This window comes from Electrona antarctica (genome assembly GCF_951216825.1).
Source record: "Electrona antarctica genome assembly, chromosome: 3".
In the NCBI taxonomy this organism is placed as follows: Eukaryota; Metazoa; Chordata; class Actinopteri; order Myctophiformes; family Myctophidae; genus Electrona; species Electrona antarctica.
The window spans coordinates 56,026,131-56,053,747 of record NC_136808.1 but is presented as its reverse complement, the minus strand read 5'-3'; the positions used below and the strand labels follow the sequence as shown (position 1 = coordinate 56,053,747).

Below are 27,617 nucleotides of genomic sequence, written 5' to 3'. Positions count from 1 at the left end.
CTTCGTCCCCTATGGGACATAAGGCTTACTTACTCCTCTTCGTCCCCTATGGGACATAAGGCTTACTTACTTACTCCTCTTCGTCCCCTATGGGACATAAGGCTTACTTACTCCTCTTTGTCCCCTATGGGACATAAGGCTTACTTACTCCTCTTCGTCCCCTATGGGACATAAGGCTTACTTACTCCTCTTCGTCCCCTATGGGACATAAGGCTTACTTACTTACTCCTCTTCGTCCCCTATGGGACATAAGGCTTACTTACTTACTCCTCTTCGTCCCCTATGGGACATAAGGCTTACTTACTCCTCTTTGTCCCCTATGGGACATAAGGCTTACTTACTCCTCTTCGTCCCCTATGGGACATAAGGCTTACTTACTTACTCCTCTTCGTCCCCTATGGGACATAAGGCTTACTTACTCCTCTTTGTCCCCTATGGGACATAAGGCTTACTTACTCCTCTTCGTCCCCTATGGGACATAAGGCTTACTTACTTACTCCTCTTCGTCCCCTATGGGACATAAGGCTTACTTACTTACTCCTCTTCGTCCCCTATGGGACATAAGGCTTACTTACTCCTCTTTGTCCCCTATGGGACATAAGGCTTACTTACTCCTCTTCGTCCCCTATGGGACATAAGGCTTACTTACTTACTCCTCTTCGTCCCCTATGGGACATAAGGCTTACTTACTTACTCCTCTTTGTCCCCTATGGGACATAAGGCTTACTTACTTACTCCTCTTCGTCCCCTATGGGACATAAGGCTTACTTACTTACTCCTCTTCGTCCCCTATGGGACATAAGGCTTACTTACTTACTCCTCTTCGTCCCCTATGGGACATAAGGCTTACTTACTCCTCTTCGTCCCCTATGGGACATAAGGCTTACTTACTTACTCCTCTTCGTCCCCTATGGGACATAAGGCTTACTTACTCCTCTTCGTCCCCTATGGGACATAAGGCTTACTTACTTACTCCTCTTCGTCCCCTATGGGACATAAGGCTTACTTACTTACTCCTCTTCGTCCCCTATGGGACATAAGGCTTACTTACTTACTCCTCTTCGTCCCCTATGGGACATAAGGCTTACTTACTTACTCCTCTTCGTCCCCTATGGGACATAAGGCTTACTTACTTACTCCTCTTCGTCCCCTATGGGACATAAGGCTTACTTACTTACTCCTCTTCGTCCCCTATGGGACATAAGGCTTACTTACTTACTCCTCTTCGTCCCCTATGGGACATAAGGCTTACTTACTTACTCCTCTTCGTCCCCTATGGGACATAAGGCTTACTTACTTACTCCTCTTCGTCCCCTATGGGACATAAGGCTTACTTACTTACTCCTCTTCGTCCCCTATGGGACATAAGGCTTACTCCTCTTCGTCCCCTATGGGACATAAGGCTTACTTACTTACTCCTCTTCGTCCCCTATGGGACATAAGGCTTACTTACTTACTCCTCTTCGTCCCCTATGGGACATAAGGCTTACTTACTTACTCCTCTTCGTCCCCTATGGGACATAAGGCTTACTTACTTACTCCTCTTCGTCCCCTATGGGACATAAGGCTTACTTACTTACTCCTCTTCGTCCCCTATGGGACATAAGGCTTACTTACTTACTCCTCTTCGTCCCCTATGGGACATAAGGCTTACTTACTTACTCCTCTTCGTCCCCTATGGGACATAAGGCTTACTCCTCTTCGTCCCCTATGGGACATAAGGCTTACTTACTTACTCCTCTTCGTCCCCTATGGGACATAAGGCTTACTTACTTACTCCTCTTCGTCCCCTATGGGACATAAGGCTTACTTACTTACTCCTCTTCGTCCCCTATGGGACATAAGGCTTACTTACTTACTCCTCTTCGTCCCCTATGGGACATAAGGCTTACTTACTTACTCCTCTTCGTCCCCTATGGGACATAAGGCTTACTTACTTACTCCTCTTCGTCCCCTATGGGACATAAGGCTTACTTACTTACTCCTCTTCGTCCCCTATGGGACATAAGGCTTACTTACTCCTCTTCGTCCCCTATGGGACATAAGGCTTACTTACTTACTCCTCTTCGTCCCCTATGGGACATAAGGCTTACTTACTTACTCCTCTTCGTCCCCTATGGGACATAAGGCTTACTTACTCCTCTTCGTCCCCTATGGGACATAAGGCTTACTTACTTACTCCTCTTCGTCCCCTATGGGACATAAGGCTTACTTACTCCTCTTCGTCCCCTATGGGACATAAGGCTTACTTACTCCTCTTCGTCCCCTATGGGACATAAGGCTTACTTACTTACTCCTCTTCGTCCCCTATGGGACATAAGGCTTACTTACTCCTCTTCGTCCCCTATGGGACATAAGGCTTACTTACTTACTCCTCTTCGTCCCCTATGGGACATAAGGCTTACTTACTTACTCCTCTTCGTCCCCTATGGGACATAAGGCTTACTTACTTACTCCTCTTCGTCCCCTATGGGACATAAGGCTTACTTACTCCTCTTCGTCCCCTATGGGACATAAGGCTTACTTACTCCTCTTCGTCCCCTATGGGACATAAGGCTTACTTACTCCTCTTCGTCCCCTATGGGACATAAGGCTTACTTACTTACTCCTCTTCGTCCCCTATGGGACATAAGGCTTACTTACTTACTCCTCTTCGTCCCCTATGGGACATAAGGCTTACTTACTCCTCTTCGTCCCCTATGGGACATAAGGCTTACTTACTTACTCCTCTTCGTCCCCTATGGGACATAAGGCTTACTTACTCCTCTTCGTCCCCTATGGGACATAAGGCTTACTTACTCCTCTTCGTCCCCTATGGGACATAAGGCTTACTTACTTACTCCTCTTCGTCCCCTATGGGACATAAGGCTTACTTACTCCTCTTCGTCCCCTATGGGACATAAGGCTTACTTACTTACTCCTCTTCGTCCCCTATGGGACATAAGGCTTACTTACTCCTCTTCGTCCCCTATGGGACATAAGGCTTACTTACTTACTCCTCTTCGTCCCCTATGGGACATAAGGCTTACTTACTTACTCCTCTTCGTCCCCTATGGGACATAAGGCTTACTTACTTACTCCTCTTCGTCCCCTATGGGACATAAGGCTTACTTACTCCTCTTCGTCCCCTATGGGACATAAGGCTTACTTACTCCTCTTCGTCCCCTATGGGACATAAGGCTTACTTACTCCTCTTCGTCCCCTATGGGACATAAGGCTTACTTACTTACTCCTCTTCGTCCCCTATGGGACATAAGGCTTACTTACTTACTCCTCTTCGTCCCCTATGGGACATAAGGCTTACTTACTCCTCTTCGTCCCCTATGGGACATAAGGCTTACTTACTCCTCTTCGTCCCCTATGGGACATAAGGCTTACTTACTCCTCTTCGTCCCCTATGGGACATAAGGCTTACTTACTTACTCCTCTTCGTCCCCTATGGGACATAAGGCTTACTTACTCCTCTTCGTCCCCTATGGGACATAAGGCTTACTTACTCCTCTTCGTCCCCTATGGGACATAAGGCTTACTTACTCCTCTTCGTCCCCTATGGGACATAAGGCTTACTTACTTACTCCTCTTCGTCCCCTATGGGACATAAGGCTTACTTACTCCTCTTCGTCCCCTATGGGACATAAGGCTTACTTACTCCTCTTCGTCCCCTATGGGACATAAGGCTTACTTACTCCTCTTCGTCCCCTATGGGACATAAGGCTTACTTACTTACTCCTCTTCGTCCCCTATGGGACATAAGGCTTACTTACTTACTCCTCTTCGTCCCCTATGGGACATAAGGCTTACTTACTTACTCCTCTTCGTCCCCTATGGGACATAAGGCTTACTTACTTACTCCTCTTCGTCCCCTATGGGACATAAGGCTTACTTACTTACTCCTCTTCGTCCCCTATGGGACATAAGGCTTACTTACTTACTCCTCTTCGTCCCCTATGGGACATAAGGCTTACTTACTTACTCCTCTTCGTCCCCTATGGGACATAAGGCTTACTTACTTACTCCTCTTCGTCCCCTATGGGACATAAGGCTTACTTACTTACTCCTCTTCGTCCCCTATGGGACATAAGGCTTACTTACTTACTCCTCTTCGTCCCCTATGGGACATAAGGCTTACTTACTTACTCCTCTTCGTCCCCTATGGGACATAAGGCTTACTTACTTACTCCTCTTCGTCCCCTATGGGACATAAGGCTTACTTACTTACTCCTCTTCGTCCCCTATGGGACATAAGGCTTACTTACTCCTCTTCGTCCCCTATGGGACATAAGGCTTACTTACTTACTCCTCTTCGTCCCCTATGGGACATAAGGCTTACTTACTTACTCCTCTTCGTCCCCTATGGGACATAAGGCTCCTCTTCGTCCCCTTACTCCTCTTCGTCCCCTATGGGACATAAGGCTTCAATGAGCGCTCTCCATTGCATCCCATCCCTGGCAGCATGGTGCGCCTCTCCCCAGGACAGGTTCATCTGTTCCAGCTCCTGCGTCACAGTTCTGCGCCAGGTGGTCTTTGGCCTCCCAGGTTTTCTTTTGCCTGGTGGTGTCCATCGTAAGGCCACCTTTGTGATGCAGTCCTGCTCCATCCTCAGTACATGTCCTATAGCCATCTCAGGCGTCTGTGTGTAATGTCCTTTGTAATGCTCCGGCTCCCTGTTTGTTTGTACAGTTCATTGTTTGCTATTTTATTCGGCCAAAAGATCTGACATATACGTCTGAGGCATCTGTTGTGGAACACTTCTATTCTCCTAGTGTCTGTTTTGACCACTCTCCAGCTCTCAGAACCATACAGCAGAACAGACTTGACATTGCTGTTGTATAGGAGCATCTTCGTTTTAAGGCTACCCTGAGCCTTTCCCAGCCTTGCTTTGATGTCTTTTGATGCCCCACTGTCCTTACTGATAAGGCTGCCCAGATAAGTGAAATCTTCCACAAACTCAAGTGGTTTTTCATCGACAAGGATGGGTTGTGTGGGGGTAGAGTTCACACACAACACTTGTGTTTTTGAGGTGTTAATATCGAGTCCAACCTGTCTGGCGAAGGTGCTAAGCCTGTCAGTTTTAGCCTGCATGTTGTTGTGGTTTGTGGATAGGAGAGCAAGATCAGTTTCTGTAACAATGGTTTTTTTTATGGGGTGGCATTGTTAGTGCCACGCCCAACCCCCAACCTGGAGGGCCAGTGTGCTGGCTTTCGTCTCACTCCTCACCCAAGACCTGTCTGGTATGGTTGAACCTGCCAGGAGCACTAGGCTCCCCCCAGCATAGCTCTCAGGGTCATATTAGAAGTACCCAAGCCTCTCCACCACGGCAAGGTCACAGCACGGGGAGAGGTACGTAGTTATCTAACATCCCTTTATTTGTTTGTTTTCACTTACATACTGTATCTCGTGTTGAATTTGTCTGTGGGAGGATTCATTTTGGGCCCTCAGCGGGCCCTCAGCGGGCCCTCTGCCATCAAGCTCTGGTTCACAGCTTGAAGGGACAGACGCCAGGCTCGTCCCTCTGCTTGAAGGACATTTTGTCTGTCACAGTGTTGGCTCTTTGTCGACAATATTATTACTGGCACTTCACTATTCTTCTATTCAACCGGCATCCACATTCTGAGGCAAAAAAACATTCAGCAAAAATAGCACATCTATTGTTGTGACTGTGAGCTAATAGCTGTATAGCACATCTATTGTTGTGACTGTGAGCTTGTAGACTGGTCTTTTATCATCTATTGTTGTGACTGTGAGCTTGTAGACTGGTCTTTTATCATCTATTGTTGTGACTGAGCTTGTAGACTGGTCTTTTATCATCTATTGTTGTGACTGTGAGCTTGTTGTGACTGTGAGCTTGTAGATCTATTGTTGTGACTGTGAGCTTGTAGATCTATTGTTGTGACTGTGAGCTTGTAGATCTATTGTTGTGACTGTGAGCTTGTAGATCTATTGTTGTGACTGTGAGCTTGTAGATCTATTGTTGTGACTGTGAGCTTGTAGATCTATTGTTGTGACTGTGAGCTTGTAGATCTATTGTTGTGACTGTGAGCTTGTAGATCTATTGTTGTGACTGTGAGCTTGTAGACTGGCCATTTTCAGTAAAGAGATTTGGTGTAGACTGATATACTAGACCAGGGGGCTGGGCAACTTTGACGATGGAGAGGGCCACTATATTTCCACACTCACTCCTAGGGCCATATATTACTGTCGTAGCAAAAATAGGCGATCTACAAGCTTATTTAAATTAAATACATTTAGGGTTAGGCATAGTTTTTACTCAGGTTAAGTTTAGGAATAGGGCTAGGTTTTGGTGGCACAGTTTTTACTGAGGTTAAGGAATAAGGTTAAGTTTAGGCATAGTTTACTCGGGTTACGTTTAGGAATATAGCAGGTCGAGAGACAGTTCAGAGTTTGCTGGAATTGCGCCCTGGGCGGAATACCCTTCTGGTATTCATATAGAGACCCTGGTCAACTACTATGGTTTAAAACCCATTTTGACCTGAGATCAGATTCTAAAAATGTCTGTTTGAAAATGACAGTTTTCTGAAAAAGCTATGTTTCTACATTATGTCAGTCGTTCTTTGATTTTTCAAAAATAGCAGACCTACAAGGTCGTAGCGCGCCACTCAGTGGCGCGCTATGAGCTTGTAGATCTGCTATTTTTCAAAAGCTAAAGCATAACATAATGCTAACACCAAAAGGGGTTCCCGCCCAAAATGGTGGTTAATAAAAAAAAACACAATTAAGTCCAAGACTGATGAAATAAACTGAAATAAATTGCGATACTTCTCTTTAGCTACTGGAGGAAAGATTGAATATTGTTTTTGAGATTGTAGCATCTCATCTTTCCACCACATTCAAGTCTAAATATTGTAAATAGAAATCAGACTTTTGTTCCTCAGGCTACGTACAGTAACAGTGTCTCGGGACACTGTGTCCATGAGGCCAGACTATATTTGTCACTGTGGAGAAAATATGCTGACATCCTCCTTAAGCCAGATTTATACTTAGCACCTCTTTGTAGCAGATCTACAAGTTCAGAATGTGCTGCAGCGCCACACACCTGTGAACTTGCAGCTCTGCTATGTTCGCTGTGCGACACCTGCGTGCAACAAAGTATATAAATCAGGCTTTTGTTATGGTTTGAGGCCAACACAGCCTGCCTGGCAGCTCTCCATGCTGGCCTGGGAATCTTTGGAGTAGCTGCCAACGCTTCTCTGACAGCTAACAATAATAACACTAGAACGATGCAATTAGCAATTGTGTGCAGTGTGGTTGGCTCTTGTAATACATTTTACCAGGCTTTATATAAGTAGAGATGGTGATGTTATAAATGTTTCTTAAAATATCCACATTTTCTTTGGTTTGTTTTGGTGTGTAAATGCTTAAATAAAACATCAGGTACACTTGGTAGCAAACTCATCAGGTGTAGGGATGGGCAATTCATCGGTCATCACATCGGTATCGGCTGATATTGGCCTTAAAATGCAATATCGGTATCGAATCGATATCAAAATAATATATTGGTTTTAGCAGATATTTTATTTTATAATAATTATGTTGAAAAATAAATAAAAAAGCCTGGAAAAAGGCTTTTGTGATGAAGGCTGCAAAAGGTTTTTAATAAAAATACTACATTCAAGCTGTTTGTGATGAACATTTCAATAACGGTGCATCCCTAGTTTTGGAATAAAGAGGCATTTCTTTTTTTCAAATTCAGTGTTTGTTAGCCTTTTTTCAGAATGGACAAAACTATTATAATTTTTTAATACAAAATTAAATCATATCGATATCGGTTATCGGCCATAACAGCAATTCATTATATATCAGATATCGATATCGGCCAAAATGTCTCATCGCACATCCCTAATTAGGTGTGGTCATCGCTCATCATCAGGACTCATAGTCAGGGTTCTTGCGGAGGATGACGAAGCCCTCCAGGACGGGCGTGAGGGCCAGGTACTGCTCGGTGGCGAGCTCAGCGCGCTCCCCGTGCGCCAGCAGCACGGGCGTGGTGTGCGTCTGGAAGCCCGTGATGGCCTTGGGCCTCCCCGCCTGGCCCACCACGTCCAGCGCCTGGCCCACACGCACCGACACGGGCAGCGGCCGCAGCGCCTCGTCCAGCGTGACCAGCATGCGTGGCTGCATGGCGGCCACCAGGCCGTACAAGATGTAATGTGACCGCCCCAGGACGACGTTCCTCACGTCCAGGAAGGACACGAGCACGGCCAGCAGGCCCGCCACAGCCGTCCGGCTCATCAGCTGCCGGTCGCTGTGGTAGGGGCACAGCGTCAGCGTTCCCTTGCCCAGGTGTGTGAGCCCCTGCGCCAGGCGCACCATGAACAGGTTGCCGGGGTCCTTGGCGTGGTACTGCGCCAGCTGGCGCAGCATGGCGGCCAGGCGGGCGTTGTTGGTGCCCGCGCCCACCACGCCCATGGCGAAGATGGCGTTGTGGGCCACCTCGGGGTCCTGGTCGTGGGAGAACTTGCCGAGCGTGTCGAGGACGGCGAGGCGTGGGTTGGACGCCGAGACGAGCGCCAGGGCCAGCGGCACGGCACGCCGCAGCGCCGGTTCGCCGTAGCGCAGCAGGTGGCCGAAGGTGCGCAGGGCCATCTCGGCGCCGATCTCCTCCCCCATGGCGATGAGTGCGATGCCCAGCACGGCCACGCCCTGGTGGCAGCCCGCCATGTCTGCGCCACCGTCCTTGTCCTTCTTATTGTCCTTCTTGTCCTTGTCCTCGGAGCCGTCGCGCTGCTGCTCCTTGGCCTCGTCGTGGCGCTCGCCACACACGTGCAGCAGCTTCTGCACCTTGAGCACGTTGCCCGAGCCGGCGTAGGCGCACGCGTCCACCAGCGTGTGGGCGAAGCTGCGGAAGGGCTCGGGCACCACCTGCAGGGCGGCCAGCGTGGCCTCGGCAGCCTCGCCGCGCCCCAGGTGCACCAGGCCCAGGCCCAGCGCCAGCCAGCGGGCGTACGTGTCACGCAGCAGCTCCTGCTCGCTGCGCTGCGTCTTCTCTATGAGCGTCTCCACGATGGCCTCGGTGACGCGGCCATTGCACGAGCCCACGGCCACCATGCCGCAGGCCAGCGCCGCCACGCCCGACACCTCCGCGCCCGACTTGGGGTCAGCCATGACGGGCAGCAGCAGCTCCAGGACCTCCTCCTTGTTGGAGCCGGCGTAGGCCAGGCCCAGGCCGAAGGCGGCGCCGATGCGCACGGCGGAGCTGGTGTTTGTCACGTAGTCCGAGAGCAGCGCCAGTGCCGGGTCACACTCGCTGGCCACGCCGCAGTTGACGATGCCGCAGGCGAGCAGCGCCCCTGCCTTGATGTGCTCGTCGTTGGAGTAGAGGTACTTGTCGATCTGCGTGAGTCCGCCGTCCACGTCCCAGAGCAGCACGAGGCCCAGCGATGCGGCGGCGCTCATCATGCCATGCTCCTTGTTCTTGTACAGCCACTTGTTGCCGTCGTCCGTCAGCAGCCGGTCGCGGCCGAACCCCGCGTTCACGAAGCCGTTGACGAAGGACGCCGCCAGGTTGCGGCGCGCCGAGTCCACCTGGGAGCCGCCGCCCGAGTCCCCCCCGCCCCCGAAGCGCCCGCTCTCCAGGTGGCTCTTGTAGATGTCGTCGGGCATCTTGGGCTCGGCGATGTCCAGCTCGCGGGCCAGCGACAGGAAGTTGGCGTTGAGGTGCACGTTGGACATGATGTCACGCAGCTCCTCGTGGTCCTCCGTGGCGTCCTCGTCCAGCTCCAGGAAGACGCCGTGGCGCGCCAGCATGAAGGCCATCTCCTTCTGCACGGCCGAGTCGCGGCACGACGCGAACACGTCGCTTACCAGCGGCGTGTCGTTCAGCATGAGCGCCAGGCGCAGCGCCTCGGGGTGGCGGCCGAACCGCCGGAAGATGCCCAGGGCGCAGCGGAGCAGCGCCGCGTCCTCGGGCTCAGGGACGTAGCGCACGCAGCTGGTCAGGTAGAGGCACACCTTGGCGTAGCTGTCCCGGTCCACGTAGCCCTCCAGCAGGTCCAGCCGCTCCATCTCCATCAGGAGGTCGCACGCCTCGTGCTCGGCGTTGTGCGCCATGTTGTATGGCACGATCTCCCTCGCCAGCCGCAGCAGCGTCTGCTCCTCCTGTGGCGTCCTGCTGCCGTCCTCTGCCGTCGTGGCCTGCCACTCCTTGGCCACCTCGCCCGCCAGGTGCCTCACGTACTCGTGTCCCCAGGAGGCCAGCTCCTCCTGGGAGCCCAGCAGACGGTAGCGGAGGCACTCCCTCTCGCCGGCGCCAGCACCACCACCACCGCTAGCCGTCATGGCCAGCACCGAGAGCACGTCGGCGCAGAAGAGCTTGTCCTCCCCGGCCGGCATGGCCTCGTAGAGGGCCCGGAGCGTGGCGTAGTGCGGCCGCAGGAACTTCAGGGGCTTGGGCACGGAGGTCATGGAGGTGGTGGAGGAGCGGATGAGTCTCCTCATCTCCTCCAGGGCGGGCCGGTGCTGGGCGCCGTCCTCCTCACCCAGACGCTCCACCATCAGCTCCAGATGGTCCTGGAGCTGCTTGTCCTCCTCCGAGAGCTCCTGGTCACCATCGCCCCCCTTTTTCTCCTTCTCCACCATTTCCTTGCGCTTGTCCTTGTTAACGTTCATGGTTACAGAATGACGGACGACGAAACATTATCCACTCTTTATCACGTGGGTTTATATGAGTGGAGATGCTGATGTCAGATGTCATACGTCGTAATAATTGGAATAATGTAGATCCCCATAGACCCCATAGACTATTATGGAATCAGCATGATGTCATAATAATGAAAGACCCCCATAGACCCGCCACATGACGTCAGAAGTTCCTCTAGAAACGTACAATATAATAATAATAATGAATTGCATTTTTATAGCGCTTTTCCGAGTGCTCAAAGCGCTTTACAATGGTTCATTCATTCATATTTTGGGAGTTGAAGCGGTGAATAGTCGACGCCAGCGTCCTCACTTCCCACATTCACACACCAATGGTGGCGAGCTCACACCGACCGACTCATTGGAGGCAATGTGGGGTTCAGTGTCTTGCCCAAGGACACTTCGACATGTGGACAGGAGGAGGAGCCGGGATTCGAACCGCCGACCCAGGGATCATTGGACGACCTGCTCTACCTCCTGAGCCACAGCAGTATATATACTGACAATAACAACTGTCTGGCTGTCCTGTGGCCAACCACACTAATAATCAATCTATACATACGCAGACTCTCTGCATCTATCTGTGTGAATATAATATACCCATTGTCTGTGCTGCCGTTGTACTCAAACTACCCGTTGTCATAGTGCTTGGAGGCCAGCCTATATGACATCAGTGCTATGATGACGTCGTGCTATGATGACGTCATACTGATGACATCAGGGAGCTCCATCTCTGGGTCGTCCTCAGACAAGCCCTCACAATTACAATTTACAATTTAGGCATTTAGCAGACGCTCTTAATCCAGAGCGACTTACATTAGGCAAGAACAAAAGTATGGGAATACATCACATATATAAAATGCATTTGTCAAGAAACCTGCGTAAGCTAAGAACGTAACTAGAACATATCTATATAATGACACTATACATATTAACTATACATATATACTATACTATACATATGTACTATGATGTGCTATGACTACATACAATGCAATTATTGTGCTGTCTACATGACATGCTATAAGTCTGTTTCAAATGCTATCTAAGTCTAAAAAGTGCTATCTAAGGGGGTAGGATAAGTGCTATGGGCCATGATGGAGTCTGAAAAGGTGGGTCTTCAGACTACGGCGGAAGATTGGGAGTGGTGATGCAGTTCTGATTGCAACGGGGAGTGCATTCCACAGTTTTGGGGCCAGAAGGGAGAAGAGTTTGGGACGTGTGGAGCGTTGTCCCGGCGTTTTTAGACGTCGCTTCCAGTCATCCCGGTTCTCCATACATCTGACCAGCTCGTCGGTGCTTTGCGCTCCTGCGTGTTGTTCTTGAGTACATCCACATCATTGTGTTAATGTGGAACGTCATCGTGTGTGTTGGTTCCCACAGCACTAGACCGGTGCCCGTGTGTGTTGGTTCCCACAGCACTAGACCGGTGCCCGTGTGTGTTGGTTCCCACAGCACTAGACCGGTGCCCGTGTGTGTTGGTTCCCACAGCACTAGTTTGTGTGTTGGTTCCCACAGCACTAGGTGTGTGTTGGTTCCCACAGCACTAGACCGGTGCCCGTGTGTGTTGGTTCCCACAGCACTAGACCGGTGCCCGTGTGTGTTGGTTCCCACAGCACTAGTTTGTGTGTTGGTTCCCACAGCACTAGGTGTGTGTTGGTTCCCACAGCACTAGACCGGTGCCCGTGTGTGTTGGTTCCCACAGCACTAGACCGGTGCCCGTGTGTGTTGGTTCCCACAGCACTAGTTTGTGTGTTGGTTCCCACAGCACTAGGTGTGTGTTGGTTCCCACAGCACTAGTTTGTGTGTTGGTTCCCACAGCACTAGGTGTGTGTTGGTTCCCACAGCACTAGTTTGTGTGTTGGTTCCCACAGCACTAGGTGTGTGTTGGTTCCCACAGCACTAGGTGTGTGTTGGTTCCCACAGCACTAGGTGTGTGTTGGTTCCCACAGCACTAGGTGTGTGTTGGTTCCCACAGCACTAGGTGTGTGTTGGTTCCCACAGCACTAGTTTGTGTGTTGGTTCCCACAGTACTAGTTTGTGTGTTGGTTCCCACAGCACTAGTTTGTGTGTTGGTTCCCACAGCACTAGTTTGTGTGTTGGTTCCCACAGCACTAGGTGTGTGTTGGTTCCCACAGCACTAGGAGTGTGTGTTGGTTCCCACAGCACTAGTTTGTGTGTTGGTTCCCACAGCACTAGTTTGTGTGTTGGTTCCCACAGCACTAGTTTGTGTGTTGGTTCCCACAGCACTAGTTTGTGTGTTGGTTCCCACAGCACTAGGTGTGTGTTGGTTCCCACAGCACTAGTTTGTGTGTTGGTTCCCACAGCACTAGTTTGTGTGTTGGTTCCCACAGCACTAGTTTGTGTGTTGGTTCCCACAGCACTAGTTTGTGTGTTGGTTCCCACAGCACTAGTTTGTGTGTTGGTTCCCACAGCACTAGTTTGTGTGTTGGTTCCCACAGCACTAGTTTGTGTGTTGGTTCCCACAGCACTAGGTGTGTGTTGGTTCCCACAGTACTAGTTTGTGTGTTGGTTCCCACAGCACTAGGTGTGTGTTGGTTCCCACAGCACTAGTTTGTGTGTTGGTTCCCACAGTACTAGTTTGTGTGTTGGTTCCCACAGCACTAGGTGTGTGTTGGTTCCCACAGCACTAGGTGTGTGTTAGTTCCCACAGCACTAGTTTGTGTGTTGGTTCCCACAGCACTAGGTGTGTGTTGGTTCCCACAGTACTAGTTTGTGTGTTGGTTCCCACAGCACTAGGTGTGTGTTGGTTCCCACAGCACTAGGTGTGTGTTGGTTCCCACAGCACTAGGTGTGTGTTGGTTCCCACAGCACTAGTTTGTGTGTTGGTTCCCACAGCACTAGTTTGTGTGTTGGTTCCCACAGCACTAGGTGTGTGTTGGTTCCCACAGTACTAGTTTGACCGGTGCCCGTGTGTGTTGGTTCCCACAGCACTAGTTTGTGTTGGTTCCCACAGCTCTAGTTTGCTGGCTGGCAGCTCTTGGTATATGTGGGCATAACATGGACACAGACAGACGAGTAGATACTGAGATCTCCATACAGTTTTACGAGCATAACAGGGACACCCGACAGACTGGTAGATAGATTTGTGGAAACAAACACCCTCAACGGGGCAAGGGAAATCTCCAGCCAGACGCCTGTGGTTCCTCTCGGGCTGATCGGGGTTACTATTGCATCAGGTATAATGAGGGAATGGGGTTCTCAACGTTTTTGGCCGGGGACCCCCGAAAATGCTTTGGCAACGTCTCGGGACCCCCACCCCGCCCCCTCCCGACCCCCAATATAAATTGACTGCTACAATAACCTTAAACCATTTTGGGCGGGAACCCCTTTTGGTGTTTTAAGCATTGTTATAATTTAGCTATTGAAAAATAGCAGATCTACAAGCTCATAGCGCGCCACCGAGTGGCGCGCTACGAGCTTGTAGGTCTGCTATTTTTTTTAAATCGTGAAAATATTTTTTTCTTTTTTTTTTTTGAAAATAATTTGGGGACCCCCTAAAATAATTTGGCGACCCCCCCGAGGGGTCGCGACCCACGGGTTGAGAACCCCTGACATATCTATTATACATTTGAAAAGGTGTCCCCAAGACAGGAACAAGGAACAAAAGGCACCAGCTACTACGTCACTGACACGCTGGGTGCCGAAGCCGAAGCAGGAGCAACACACACTGCAACAACACACTAACACGTCACAGACTTACCCTCCGCGTCGTTCGTTCCCTATCTCCTCATGTCGCGCCGCACGGCCACACTCAACAACACCCGCGTAAACATTGTCATCGCACTGCCACTAAAGCCGGCTCCCGTCCACACTCGCAAACAATATCAATATCAATAATAAACACAAACACGCCACAAGCACCGACACCCCCGCCTAATTTGTTGCCACGTCTATGAACACAAGCACAGAAAAAATGCCATTCAACACGCTACTTACAACTCGCTTACAATTCGCAGACCTGGCAACACTGCATCCCGTGATTCCACTCTTTTCATTGGCTGCGCCGCCAACATTGTCAAACGTTGTTGCCACGTCTATGTAAACAAGGCCGCAAACCCTGACTTCCTACAGCCTACAGCCTATACTTTCACACACTACCACTCGCTTACAATACGTGGACCTGGCAACACTACATCACCCCTTCCCAATGGCTCAAAACCCCACCACGTGACCCACGTGTGTTTCGTGTTACCTTTCACACTTCCGGAAACACTACCGGACGTTACACGGCACACACACACACACACACACACACACACGCACACACACACACGTGCGCGCGCGCGCGCACACACGTGCGCGCGCGCGCGCACACACACACACACACACACACACACACACACACACAGTGTACAGCCTGCCGGAAACCAAAAGTAGAAGAAGAAGAAGAACAACAACACAGGTTCTACACTGATTCTAACTTCGATGGAGAGCGCCGCGATTACATACACAGTTACAATCATGCAAACACGACCGCGTCGACACCTGGCGTGGTACAATCGGGACGAACCGAGGCGCATATATGGATCACAACAACAACACTACACGCACACGCTGCAACAACGCGCTGCAACACAAAACGTAAGTCACGTATGTAACTATGGTTCTATGAATCATGGATGACTGCTTAACACTGGATGATTGGCGTCCAGTGTTAGGATGAAATAGAACAGCTGTGTACAACGCAGTGTCACTGCAGACACGTGTGTGTGTGTGTGTGGTGTGTGCGTGCGTGCGCGGGGGGGGGGAATTTGGATCGCCTCGCGATGCAGCTGAAATGGCACGCACACACACACACACGCCACAAAACGCTAATAATCATAATAATAATACAAAATCATAACACTACACTAATCATAACAACAGTACAGAACAGTACAGTACACATGAGTACAGTACAGAAAGAAAGCTCACATCAGAATATTACTCCATGTCATAATAATAATAATAAAAAATAATAACACAACACTAATAACTATAATATCAACAGTACAGAGAACAGTACAGTACATCAGAATATTAATCCATGTAATAATAATAATAACAATAAATAAGAACACAACACTAATAACAGTACAGAGAACAGTACAGTACACATGAGTACAGTACAGTACAGTATACTGTTCCTGCGCCTTGCCATGCTCTCTTTCAATCATAATAATAATAATAAATAACAACACTACACTAATAACAACAATAATATCAACAATACAGCGAACACTACAGTACACATGAGTACAGTACAGTACAGAAAGAAAGCTCACATCAGAATATTAATCCATGTAATAATAATAATAAATAATAACACAACACTACTAACTATAATATCAACAGTACAGAGAACAGTACAGTACAGTACATCAGAATATTAATCCATGTAATAATAATAATAATAAAAAATAACACTAATACAACAGTACAGAGAACAGTACAGTACAGTACACATGAGTACAGTACAGTACAAAGACTTACAGTACAGTACAGTACAGTACAGTATACTGTTCCTGCGCCTTGCCATGCTCGCTTTCATACGCACATACACAAAACCAAACAGGGCCACTCAGCCAGCTTGGCAACTTTGCGCTTTCCAAGCAAATGCATAAATGGAAACATCATGGCTTGCCATTGCCTTCTTCCCATTTGCGACGCATCGCATGGCGTTAGGATGAGCGGGCCGAAGGCCCGCGAAATTCTAGTACTATACAAACTATTGTGGAGAAATAATGAAAACATTAGGAGAATCAAACAGCCAATACAGTAAGCAAGGTACACGCGTACATCAATACAGTAAGCAAGGTACACACGTACATCAATACAGTAAGCACGGTACACACGTACATCAATACAGTAAGCAAGGTACACACGTACATCAATACAGTAAGCAAGGTACACACGTACATCAATACAGTAAGCAAGGTACACACGTACATCAATACAGTAAGCAAGGTACACACGTACATCAATACAGTAAGCAAGGTACACACGTACATCAATACAGTAAGCACGGTACACACGTACATCAATACAGTAAGCAAGGTACACACGTACATCAATACAGTAAGCAAGGTACACACGTACATCAATACAGTAAGCAAGGTACACACGTACATCAATACAGTAAGCAAGGTACACACGTACATCAATACAGTAAGCAAGGTACACACGTACATCAATACAGTAAGCAAGGTACACACGTACATCAATACAGTAAGCAAGGTACACACGTACATCAATACAGTAAGCAAGGTACACACGTACATCAATACAGTAAGCAAGGTACACGCGTACATCAATACAGTAAGCAAGGTACACACGTACATCAATACAGTAAGCAAGGTACACACGTACATCAATACAGTAAGCAAGGTACACACGTACATCAATACAGTAAGCAAGGTACACACGTACATCAATACAGTAAGCAAGGTACACGCGTACATCAATACAGTAAGCAAGGTACACACGTACATCAATACAGTAAGCAAGGTACACACGTACATCAATACAGTAAGTAAGGTACACACGTACATCAATACAGTAAGCAAGGTACACACGTACATCAATACAGTAAGCAAGGTACACACGTACATCAATACAGTAAGCAAGGTACACACGTACATCAATACAGTAAGCAAGGTACACACGTACATCAATACAGTAAGCAAGGTACACGCGTACATCAATACAGTAAGCAGGGTACACACGTACATCAATACAGTAAGCAAGGTACACACGTACATCAATACAGTAAGCAGGGTACACACGTACATCAATACAGTAAGCAAGGTACACACGTACATCAATACAGTAAGCAGGGTACACACGTACATCAATACAGTAAGCAAGGTACACACGTACATCAATACAGTAAGCAAGGTACACACGTACATCAATACAGTAAGCAAGGTACACACGTACATCAATACAGTAAGCAAGGTACACACGTACATCAATACAGTAAGCAAGGTACACACGTACATCAATACAGTAAGCAAGGTACACACGTACATCAATACAGTAAGCAAGGTACACACGTACATCAATACAGTAAGCAAGGAACACACGTACATCAATACAGTAAGCAAGGTACATGCGTACATCAATACAGTAAGCAAGGTACACACGTACATCAATACAGTAAGCAAGGTACACACGTACATCAATACAGTAAGCAAGGTACACGCGTACATCAATACAGTAAGCAAGGTACATGCGTACATCAATACAGTAAGCAAGGTACATGCGTACATCAATACAGTAAGCAAGGAACACACGTACATCAATACAGTAAGCAAGGTACACACGTACATCAATACAGTAAGCAAGGTACACACGTACATCAATACAGTAAGCAAGGTACACACGTACATCAATACAGTAAGCAAGGAACACACGTACATCAATACAGTAAGCAAGGTACACACGTACATCAATACAGTAAGCAAGGTACACACGTACATCAATACAGTAAGCAAGGTACACACGTACATCAATACAGTAAGCAAGGTACACACGTACATCAATACAGTAAGCAAGGTACACACGTACATCAATACAGTAAGCAAGGTACACACGTACATCAATACAGTAAGCAAGGTACACACGTTACGTACATCACATGCATAGAGACAGTGCAGTGCCTCAGTCTGTGTGGTCTATAGCAGTGGTTCCAAAACTTTTTCACGTCAAGGACCCCCAAATTGACAATCAGCCCGCGGACCCCCATTTGAAGAACATATGCCAGGGACCCCCATATAAGAGAAGCGTTTTACGGCTCTAGCAGGGATTCTCAACCCGTAATTTCAAGGACCCCCAGTTTGACATGCATTAGGCTACGGGCTCCACATCCAATGACATTTCTATCTCTGGGACCCCCAATTTATAATGTAAAATCAATGTTAATCTAACTTTGGGAGTGTAGAAATGGAACCAAATGGACCTGTTAGGGTCCATTTGGTTCCATTTGTACACTCTCAGAGTTACAGACCCATAAGGGTACATTTGGTTCCATTTGTACACTCTCAGAGTTACAGACCCATAAGGGTACATTTGGTTCCCAACTATCATTTAGCCGGGGACCCCCTGGAACTCCCTCAGGTACCCCTGGGGGTCCCCGGACCCCACTTTGGGAACCACTGGTCTATATGCAAAGGTCTTTCGGTACAAGTACATTTTTAGAATTGACTTGAAATGAGACCAATTTAGTAATAATGATATTGTGGATCCTGTGTGCATGTGCTATAGGTTGTGTAACAGTGTATCTAGCATGTGCTAGGTTGTGTAACAGTGTATCTTTATATTGTGGATCCTGTGTGCATGTGCTAGGTTGTGTAACAGTGTATCTAGCATGTGCTAGGTTGTGTAACAGTGTATCTTTATATTGTGGATCCTGTGTGCATGTGCTATAGGTTGTGTAACAGTGTATCTTTATATTGTGGATCCTGTGTGCATGTGCTATAGGTTGTGTAACAGTGTATCTTAACATGTGCTATAGGTTGTGTAACAGTGTATCTTAACATGTGCTATAGGTTGTGTAACAGTGTATCTTAACATGTGCTATAGGTTGTGTAACAGTGTATCTTTGTGTATTGTTTACTCAGCCTAGTTGGGAGTATCTGGAGGGCCAGGACATGTCGGGGCCGAGACACAACCACCTGCTGCCCGCACTGCCCCCTGGCTGGGAGGAGAGGCAGGACAACCTGGGCAGAACCTACTTTGTGAACCATGAGAACAGAACCACGCAATGGGTTAGACCCACAATACTGTAAGACCCTTAATACTGTCCTCATATATCTATCTAACTATGAATGCACCAAGTCTCTGTGTGTGTGTGTGTGTGTGTGTGTGTGTGTGTGTGTGTGTGTGTGTGTGTGTGTGTGTGTGTGTGTGTGTGTGTGTGTGTGTGTGTGTGTGTGTGTAATCCACGTAACCCGAGAACCGTTCGCCCCACCTACTTCAAATTCGACACACGTGTTCCACACCCCCACAGGGAGTAAAGTGCCTGGTGTCGAGTCGGTCGGACCCAAGGTTGTCCAGAACCGCCACAAAAGGCCTCTGCCCGGGCCACAGCTGATGTCACAAGGCCTCTGCCCGGGGCCAGACTCCATATTTGGGCATGTGGGTACGGGTTCGTCCCACAGACCTCTGACACCATTCTGACATCTGCATATAGACTCCATATTTGGGCATGCTTGACAAAATAACTCCATATATGGGCATAAAAGGGGATACCGTTGACATGACCGTAAGTACCGTGAGGGAAAGTTGAAAAGAACTTTAAAGAGAGAGTTCAACAGGGCGTGAAACCGTTAAGAGGTATACTGGTGGGGTCCGCGCAGTCTGCCCGGAGGACTCAACCATTAAGAGGTAAACTGGTGGGGTCCGAGCAGTCTGCCCGGAGGACTCAACCCGGCGGCAAATGTATACACCGCCATGCAAAGTATATATTATAAATGGAGCTTAATTGTCATCTGAAGAGTCCTCACTGTGGTTGATATTTCAAAGTGTGCGTGCGTGTGTCTTTTCAGTGACTGTGAGGAACAGAACGGTAACATGGAGGCCCAGCATGCATTCACGACACGCAGGCAGATCTCAGACCACGATGAGACGGACAGACAAGAATCTCCTGAGGTAATTCTACGCTGTTGGGTGAAATCACCCCTGAGCTATATCTCTGAGAAGAATGGGAGGGGATGGGGGAGGGCGGGGCGAGGCTTCCCTCCCCAAACCCCTCCCCTACTGGGCGGGGTCTTTCCTTATCTTTTACATGAGTTTGGCATGTTATAATGTAGTAGACTCTGGAAAAGCATTCCAGCAGCCAGCTCGTAGCATGGCTCCATTCTTTTGTTTGTCCATGTTACACATACATATAGCGTTGGGCCATAATATGGATATATTGCAATGTTTTGGACCAAATACCTCAATATTTATATTGCAGCGTGCCGATAATATAATTCCCAGTTATGACGCGCTGATGATGTGCTTGTAGCCAAGTGGCACATAGAACAGGAGTCTCTCCTGTTTACATGGATTAAAGTTCTCAGTCGCCACGACTGATTTCACTCATTTGGATACTGGAGATGCCAGCATTTCTTCTATTTAACCCATTCTGGGCGGGAACCCCTTTTGGTGTTTTAACTAAGCATTATGTTATACTTTAGCTATTGAAAAATAGCAGATCTACAAGCTCATAGCGCGCCACCGAGTTGCGCGCTATGAGCTTGTAGATCTGCTATTTTTGAAAAATACCCCTGAGCCGCTGCCACTCCCCTAAATATGGCTTAAATCCTGTGTTCTGTCTTCTACGCTCAGAGCTGGGAGATCATCACGGAGGACGAGTCCACCTTGTACCACAGCTCCACCCCTCCCCCCCATCACCCCCCGCTGGACTTCCATCCTCTGCCCGACGACCTGGGTCGTCTGACGCTGTCCGGAGCGATGCCGGGCGAGCGGCGCCTCTCGCAGACGGTGAGTCTTCATTGTAAATGGTGCATTTATATAGCGCCTTTATCCAAGGCACTTTACATAGATTGTGCATTACATTCACCCATTCACACACCAATGGCGGAGGAAACCATGCAAGGCACCAACCTGCACATTTGGGAGCAATTAGGGGTTCAGTGTCTTGCTCAAGGACACTTCGACGCTAACTCTGGGGGAGCCAGAACCTGGGAGCCTTGCGGTTCCCATCCGGCCACTCTGAGCCACTACCGCCCCTATTCCTTCCAAAGCCGAGTCCCCCCCCCCCCCCCCCCCCTCCACTGCGTTTCCTGAGGACAGGGGTTTGAGGGTTTGTGGGACCCATTTGTGGGTCGCAGACACATTTTTATGGGTCCCTTAGTTTTTTGGTTTCCTACATTTTGTTTTTGTAAAAAGAACCACCGTGCTGGAACCACAAAGGGAACATGAGACAAATAAAGGGCAGCTCTGGACACTCAGATCTGCGTACAATCAATGTATTTATTTAGCAAGCTTTGGGTCGACTTCGGAGTGTGCGGAGCTTCCCTCTACATTTTGTTTTTAACATTTCAGCCATTCGGTGTGTGTACTTTAACCCATTTTGACCTGAGATCAGATTCTAAAAATATCTTCTACATCCTGACAGTTTTCTGAAAAAGCTATGTTTCTATGTCAGTCGTTCTTCGATTTTTCAAAAATAGCAGACCTACAAGCTCGTAGCGCGCCACTCGGTGGCGCGCTACGAGCTTGTAGGTCTGCTATTTTTCAATAGCTAAAGCATAACATAATGCTAACACCAAAAGGGGTTCCCGCCCGGCGCCCAAAATGGGTTAAACACACTGGTCATGACATTCACAGTCCTTCCATGTGAGCACTCCTCCTTACCGTAATTAAGGCCTTTCCCTGTCCATTTGTCCCATGAGTCACAGATTTAATTTCATGCAGTTTTGTTAGAGGTCCACTGGGACTTAATAGGTGATCACCACAGTGTAAAGGGTAAGACCACTTTTTTAGAGGTTTGGGTTGTTTTCTTACCTTATTATGGGCAAACTAGTCCATTCTATTAGTTATTTCGCTCCGTTGTGTTGTTTATTAGCAATTTAAGAAATAAAAACAGTCGCTCATTGACCTCCATTGTAACGGGGAAACAGCTCTCAAAGTCACTCTTTTAGCACATAAACCAACGCAACTAAAGCTGATTCTGACAGTTTATGACATCAGGAAAACTCATGCGGTTTTATTTTTAATAAAAAAAATTAAAAAAAATGTCTTGTTTTGACTAATTTGTGTAGAAAGAAGATGCCTACGCCGACCGAATCACTGCTGTTGGCGTTGAGTAAGAAACGATCTGATTGGACCAAAACTGTGCACCCACTCCTGAAGCGTATTATTGGAATGCCGTTGAGCCACGACGGGGATGTAAACAAATGGATTTGATCTCGTCCGCTTGTCACTAGAAACATACACAATGGACGTGTTTGAGGGAGACACTTTAGAAGACACTTTAGAAGAAGTGTCTGTGTCTGGGACTGCTCGTATGCGAGGCTGCAGCTGGGTGCATCTCAAACAGCGTGGCGACTTGTTTACAAACGAAACCTCGCAAGATGTCACCGCGAGAGTTGGGAACGCCGGAGTACTGCTTCAGTATATCTCCAACCAAAATAGTAACTTCATAAATCTATCTTAAAAGATGAAAATAAAACCACATGAGTTTTCCTGATGTCATAAACTGTCAGAATCAGCTTTTGTTGCGTTGGTTTATGTGCTAAAAGAGTGACTTTGAGAGCTGTTTCACCGTTACAATGGAAGTCAATGAGCGACTATTTTTTTGAGTGGTGTAAACCACTCCTACAACTGGCTTTTGTGTGCAGAAAAAAATGACCATGGTTGCTATGTTCAAAATAATTTCTGACGTAATTAAATCACACCCGGGTGAACTGGATGACCGTAGCAACCGTGGTCATTTTCTCTGCACAAAAACAGCCAGTTTTGAAATCACATCCGGGTGTGATTTCATTACGTCAGACATTACGTCAGACCACAGCTCATCATGCTATATAAAACCTTACACCACTCAGTTCACACGGGTGTGATTTTTTATTTCTTAAATTGCTAATAAACAGCACAACGGAGCGAAATAACTCATGGAATAATAAGGTAAGAAAACAACCCAAACCTCTCAAAAAGTGGTCTTACCCTTTAACCCATTTTTGAGCGGGAACCCCTTTTGGTGTTAGCATTATGTTATGCTTTAGCTATTGAAAAATAGCAGATCTACAAGCTCGTAGCGCGCCACCGAGTGGCGCGCTACGAGCTTGTAGGTCTGCTATTTTTGAAAAATCGAAGAACGACTGACATAGAAACATAGCTTTTTCAGAAAACTGTCAGGATGTAGAAGACATTTCTAGAATCTGATCTCAGGTCAAAATGGGTTAAGACAAACCTCGGCTCACTCTGACCAAGAGTACTTGTGCCAGCTCCACATTTCATCTGTATATACTGTATATACTATACTAATATGTAGTCCAGGCGTCCCAGTGGTTCCCAAACATTTTAACCACGTGACCCAAAAGAGAAATTTGATGTCTCTCTTGGGACCCAAACTGGACCCCAAACGTGTCCAGGGCTATAATGAAAGGAAGGGGGTGAGAGGGTGTCCCCTTGCAACACCCCCAGCCAGGAGGTCAGACTCCTCAATGAAAGGAAGGGGGTGAGAGGGTGTCCCCTTGCAACACCCCAGCCAGGAGGTCAGACTCCTCAATGTTGCCGTTGGAGGTCATCAACCTTACATGGCTCATATGGCCCATGAGTAGGTTGGGAGGAACACCATAGGTCTTGACCCCTCTTGACCCCCTCTTGACCCCTCTTGCTCCCACATAGCATGCAAGAATGCTACACATTTTAATGACTGCTACAGTACATACATTATGACTTTCATTCTAAGGGTGCTGCTGGCCCTAAGAAGAATCAAGCGTAGCGTTAGTTCATTGCGTCACGGAAGGCAGATGGTTATTATATATGTATATATAGTTCCCCTCATTCATTCCCCCTAGTAATTCATGCTGCTTCTTTGAATCAGCTGCCTCTCCAGGCCACGCCCTCATTCCCACAGTGCAATTCAGGCGGCCTACTTAAAGGACAACTTTAGTTTTTTTTCAACCAAGGTTCATGTTTTAGGTTGTTATTAGAGAAAGTAAAATATGAGTGTTTTTTATATTTTTTATTTGCTGCTTTCTTCCGTTTTAGGGATTTTCGCTATTTTTGACAGGGGGGCGGGGGCATTCGAGCATGGGGCTAAATATGTATTTTTTTACAAAATAGACCTCAGGAAATTACATCTGGCCACAGAAGATCACAGGATCTACTGAATGTGAAGGTAGCCTACTGGGGGGAAGCCACTGTGTGTCATAGGCTCAATATGTCACTTTGACACATTCAGTAGATCTCGTGATCTTTTGTGGCCAGGTGTGAATTATAAAATGTTGTAAAAAAATACATATTTAGCCCCATGCTCGAATGCCCCCGCCCCCCTGTCAAAAACAGCTAAAATCCCTAAAACGAAAGATAGCAGCACATGAAAAAGAATTAACACTCATCTTTCACTTTCTTTAATAACAACCTAAAACATGAACCATGGTTGAAAAAAACCTTTAAGCAGCCTCAGCTCACTACTCATTCTCCATGCTGAGCTGTCAAGCAGCTCGTGCGGCGTCTGCGTGAAAATGTCCCACACCTCCCCGGCCTCCTCCCTGTAATTCTTAGTCCAGGGGTTATGGGATATTATTGTATTGTTTGCGATCGTGTAGAACTGTAGATCCATTGTGTTGAATCATGTATTGATGTGTTTCATTGTGTTGAATCATGTGTTGATGTGTTATTACTGTGTATTGTTGTTCATGGATTATTGTATCTTTGGCTCTGCTCCGGGGGATCGTTGATATCAGAGCTGTGTCTCGGTGCACAGATAATCAGAGATATCAAATGTGATATCAGAGCTGTGTCTCGGTACACAGATCATCTGATATCACATGAGCAGAGCCACACCGCCATACTAACACGCAATAGCTTTGCAATAAATGGTCTATGGTCAATCTGAGCTGAAGTGTCTCAATGAAATGTGTGCGTTTGACACTTTCAAACACACTTTTCAGGATCACTCCAGTAATTCCAGCCATTCCAGCCGTAGAGGAAGTGCCCAAACCTCATCATTAGAGGAACATCCTGTTCATCCCGTGGTGAGTATTGTGGTTTTTAACCCATTTAGACCTGACGTCGAAATAATGAAGTCGAAATAAAAAAAAAGTCTTCGGAAAGAATATATATTCAAAGATTTGTGCCGCATTTTCACGATTTTTCAAAAATAGCAGACCTACAAGCTCGTAGCGTGCCACTCGGTGGCGCGCTATGAGCTTGTAGATCTGCTATTTTTCAATAGCTAAAGTATAACATAATGCTTAGTTAAAACACCAAAAGGGCTTCATCTGTCCATAACGTTTAGGCCCTACCCGGCATTCGAACCCCAGAATGGAACCAAATGGACCCTTCTGGTACACTCTCTGAGTTACAGAAAGGGTCCATTTGGTTCCTAACTATCTATCATTAAGCTGCAGACCCCCTAAAACTCCCCCAAGGACCCCTGGGGGTCCCCGGACCCCACTTTGAGAAGCACTGTGATTACAGCAGTAATAATGTGCTGTTCTGTGTGCTTGCTTTGAGCAGCTTCTCCCCACCTCCACTGGGCTGCCTGCCGGCTGGGAAGAGAAACAGGACAGCAAAGGCAGACGCTACTACGTCAACCACAACAGCCGAACTACCAGCTGGACACGCCCACTCATTCAGGTACACATCTCTCTCTCTCACTCTCACTCTCTCTCTCTCTCTCTCTCACTCACTCACTCACTCACTCACTCACTCACTCACTCACTCACTCACTTATGTTTATATGTAGTTACTCTAAAACATTGTTTCAGTTTCAGTCGCATGATTACGTACTGTTGTTGTGTTTTTGTGTTCAGATCACGTCGGAGGCTGCGGCGGCGGCGACGGCGGAGGTGGTTTTGTCCCAGAGCCCCACGACGTACCACCACCCCCCCATGTCCCCTCTGCACCCCCCCATGTCCCCTCCTCTCCACTCTCCAGGCCCCCCCGAGACCCCGTACGAGGCCGTCGGCGTGATGCCCGCGGGCTGGGAGGTCCGCAGCGCTCCCAACGGAAGACCCTTCTTCATAGACCACATCACAAAGACCACTAGCTGGGTGAGGAGGACGTCTTTACGTTGACCACGTTCATCACTAGCCTGATTATCAGACTGTAGCTTTCTTGAAGCTTCAGTCTGACATTGTCTCCTGTCTGAGCGATTTCAAGGGGGAGGGGATTAGAATTTCCCTCAACCAGTAGCCATTGGTGTTGTTTTTCCCTCCTTCCTCTGTGTGTTGCACTGCGTGATGACGCTGAAAACGGGACTCGGCGCTGATTGGTTGTTCGTTAGACCCACCCCCACCACCGATTCTCATTGGATAATACATTTTTGTACCGAAGAAATTATAGGTTCACAGTGCAACACCAGACCAAGAGACGCAGTCCACTCAGAGAGTGGGCGGGGTCTTTGGGCTGGATCCAGGCTAGTTCATCACGGTCATCGATCCAACCCCCGATCCCAGTGGATCCCAGTGTTGGACCCTTAACCCATTTTGGGGCGGGAACCCCTTTTGGTTACACTTTAGCTATAGAAAAATAGCAGATCTACAAGCTCGTAGCGCGCTACGAGCTTGTAGGTCTGCTATTTTTGAAAAAATCGTGAAAATGCGGCACAAATCTTTGAATATAATATTCTTTCAGAGTGAATGTTTTTAACTCAAATCTTTGCTTCTGAGGGGTCCCTGGAACAACATATTTTCAGATGGGGATCGGTGGCCAATTACATATCATTTTTGGGGTTCTTGACATGAAATATTGAGAACCACTGATATAGAAACATAGCTTTTTCAGAAAACTGTCAGGATGTAGAAGACATTTTTAGAATCTGATCTCAGGTCAAAATGGGTTAAAAAGTTAAAAAAACTATAGAACTAAAAGGTGTTATTTCACGACTCTTGTTTCCAAACAGGAAGATCCCAGGTTAAAGATTCCCGTGCACATGAGGAAGAGACCCTCGCTTGACCCAACGGACCTCGGCCCCATGCCGGTAAGAACCCAGATAGACCAGGTGGGCCTCGGCCCCATGCCGGTAAGAACCCAGATAGACCCGGCCCCATGCCGGTAAGAACCCAGATAGACCCGGCGGGCCTCGGCCCCATGCCGGTAAGAACCCAGATAGACCCGGCGGGCCTCGGCCCCATGCCGGTAAGAACCCAGATAGACCAGGTGGGCCTCGGCCCCATGCCGGTAAGAACCCAGATAGACCCGGCCCCATGCCGGTAAGAACCCAGATAGACCCGGCGGGCCTCGGCCCCATGCCGGTAAGAACCCAGATAGACCCG

At 47.9% G+C, this 27,617-nt stretch overlaps 2 protein-coding genes across 3 annotated transcripts in view; one reads left to right on the top strand and one right to left on the bottom strand.

Moving 5' to 3' along the window:
* nedd4a (NEDD4 E3 ubiquitin protein ligase a) overlaps window positions 1–27,617 on the top strand; it is a 102,234-nt gene that overhangs the window by 51,531 nt on the left and 23,086 nt on the right. For both annotated transcript variants that reach the window (XM_079496151.1, XM_079496150.1), the window contains 7 exons: window positions 19,281–19,444; window positions 20,208–20,310; window positions 20,992–21,147; window positions 25,290–25,373; window positions 25,858–25,977; window positions 26,154–26,393; window positions 27,245–27,322. In XM_079496151.1, coding sequence (XP_079352277.1) covers window positions 19,281–19,444; window positions 20,208–20,310; window positions 20,992–21,147; window positions 25,290–25,373; window positions 25,858–25,977; window positions 26,154–26,393; window positions 27,245–27,322 — 945 coding nt within the window. The remainder of the gene's footprint in view (window positions 1–19,280; window positions 19,445–20,207; window positions 20,311–20,991; window positions 21,148–25,289; window positions 25,374–25,857; window positions 25,978–26,153; window positions 26,394–27,244; window positions 27,323–27,617) is intronic.
* LOC306920585 (26S proteasome non-ATPase regulatory subunit 2-like) lies at window positions 7,885–10,626 on the bottom strand (the record flags this gene model as incomplete). Its single annotated transcript, XM_079497397.1, has 1 exon — window positions 7,885–10,626. One exon carries the CDS (start codon window positions 10,624–10,626, stop codon window positions 7,885–7,887), a length of 2,742 nt encoding a protein of 913 aa, XP_079353523.1.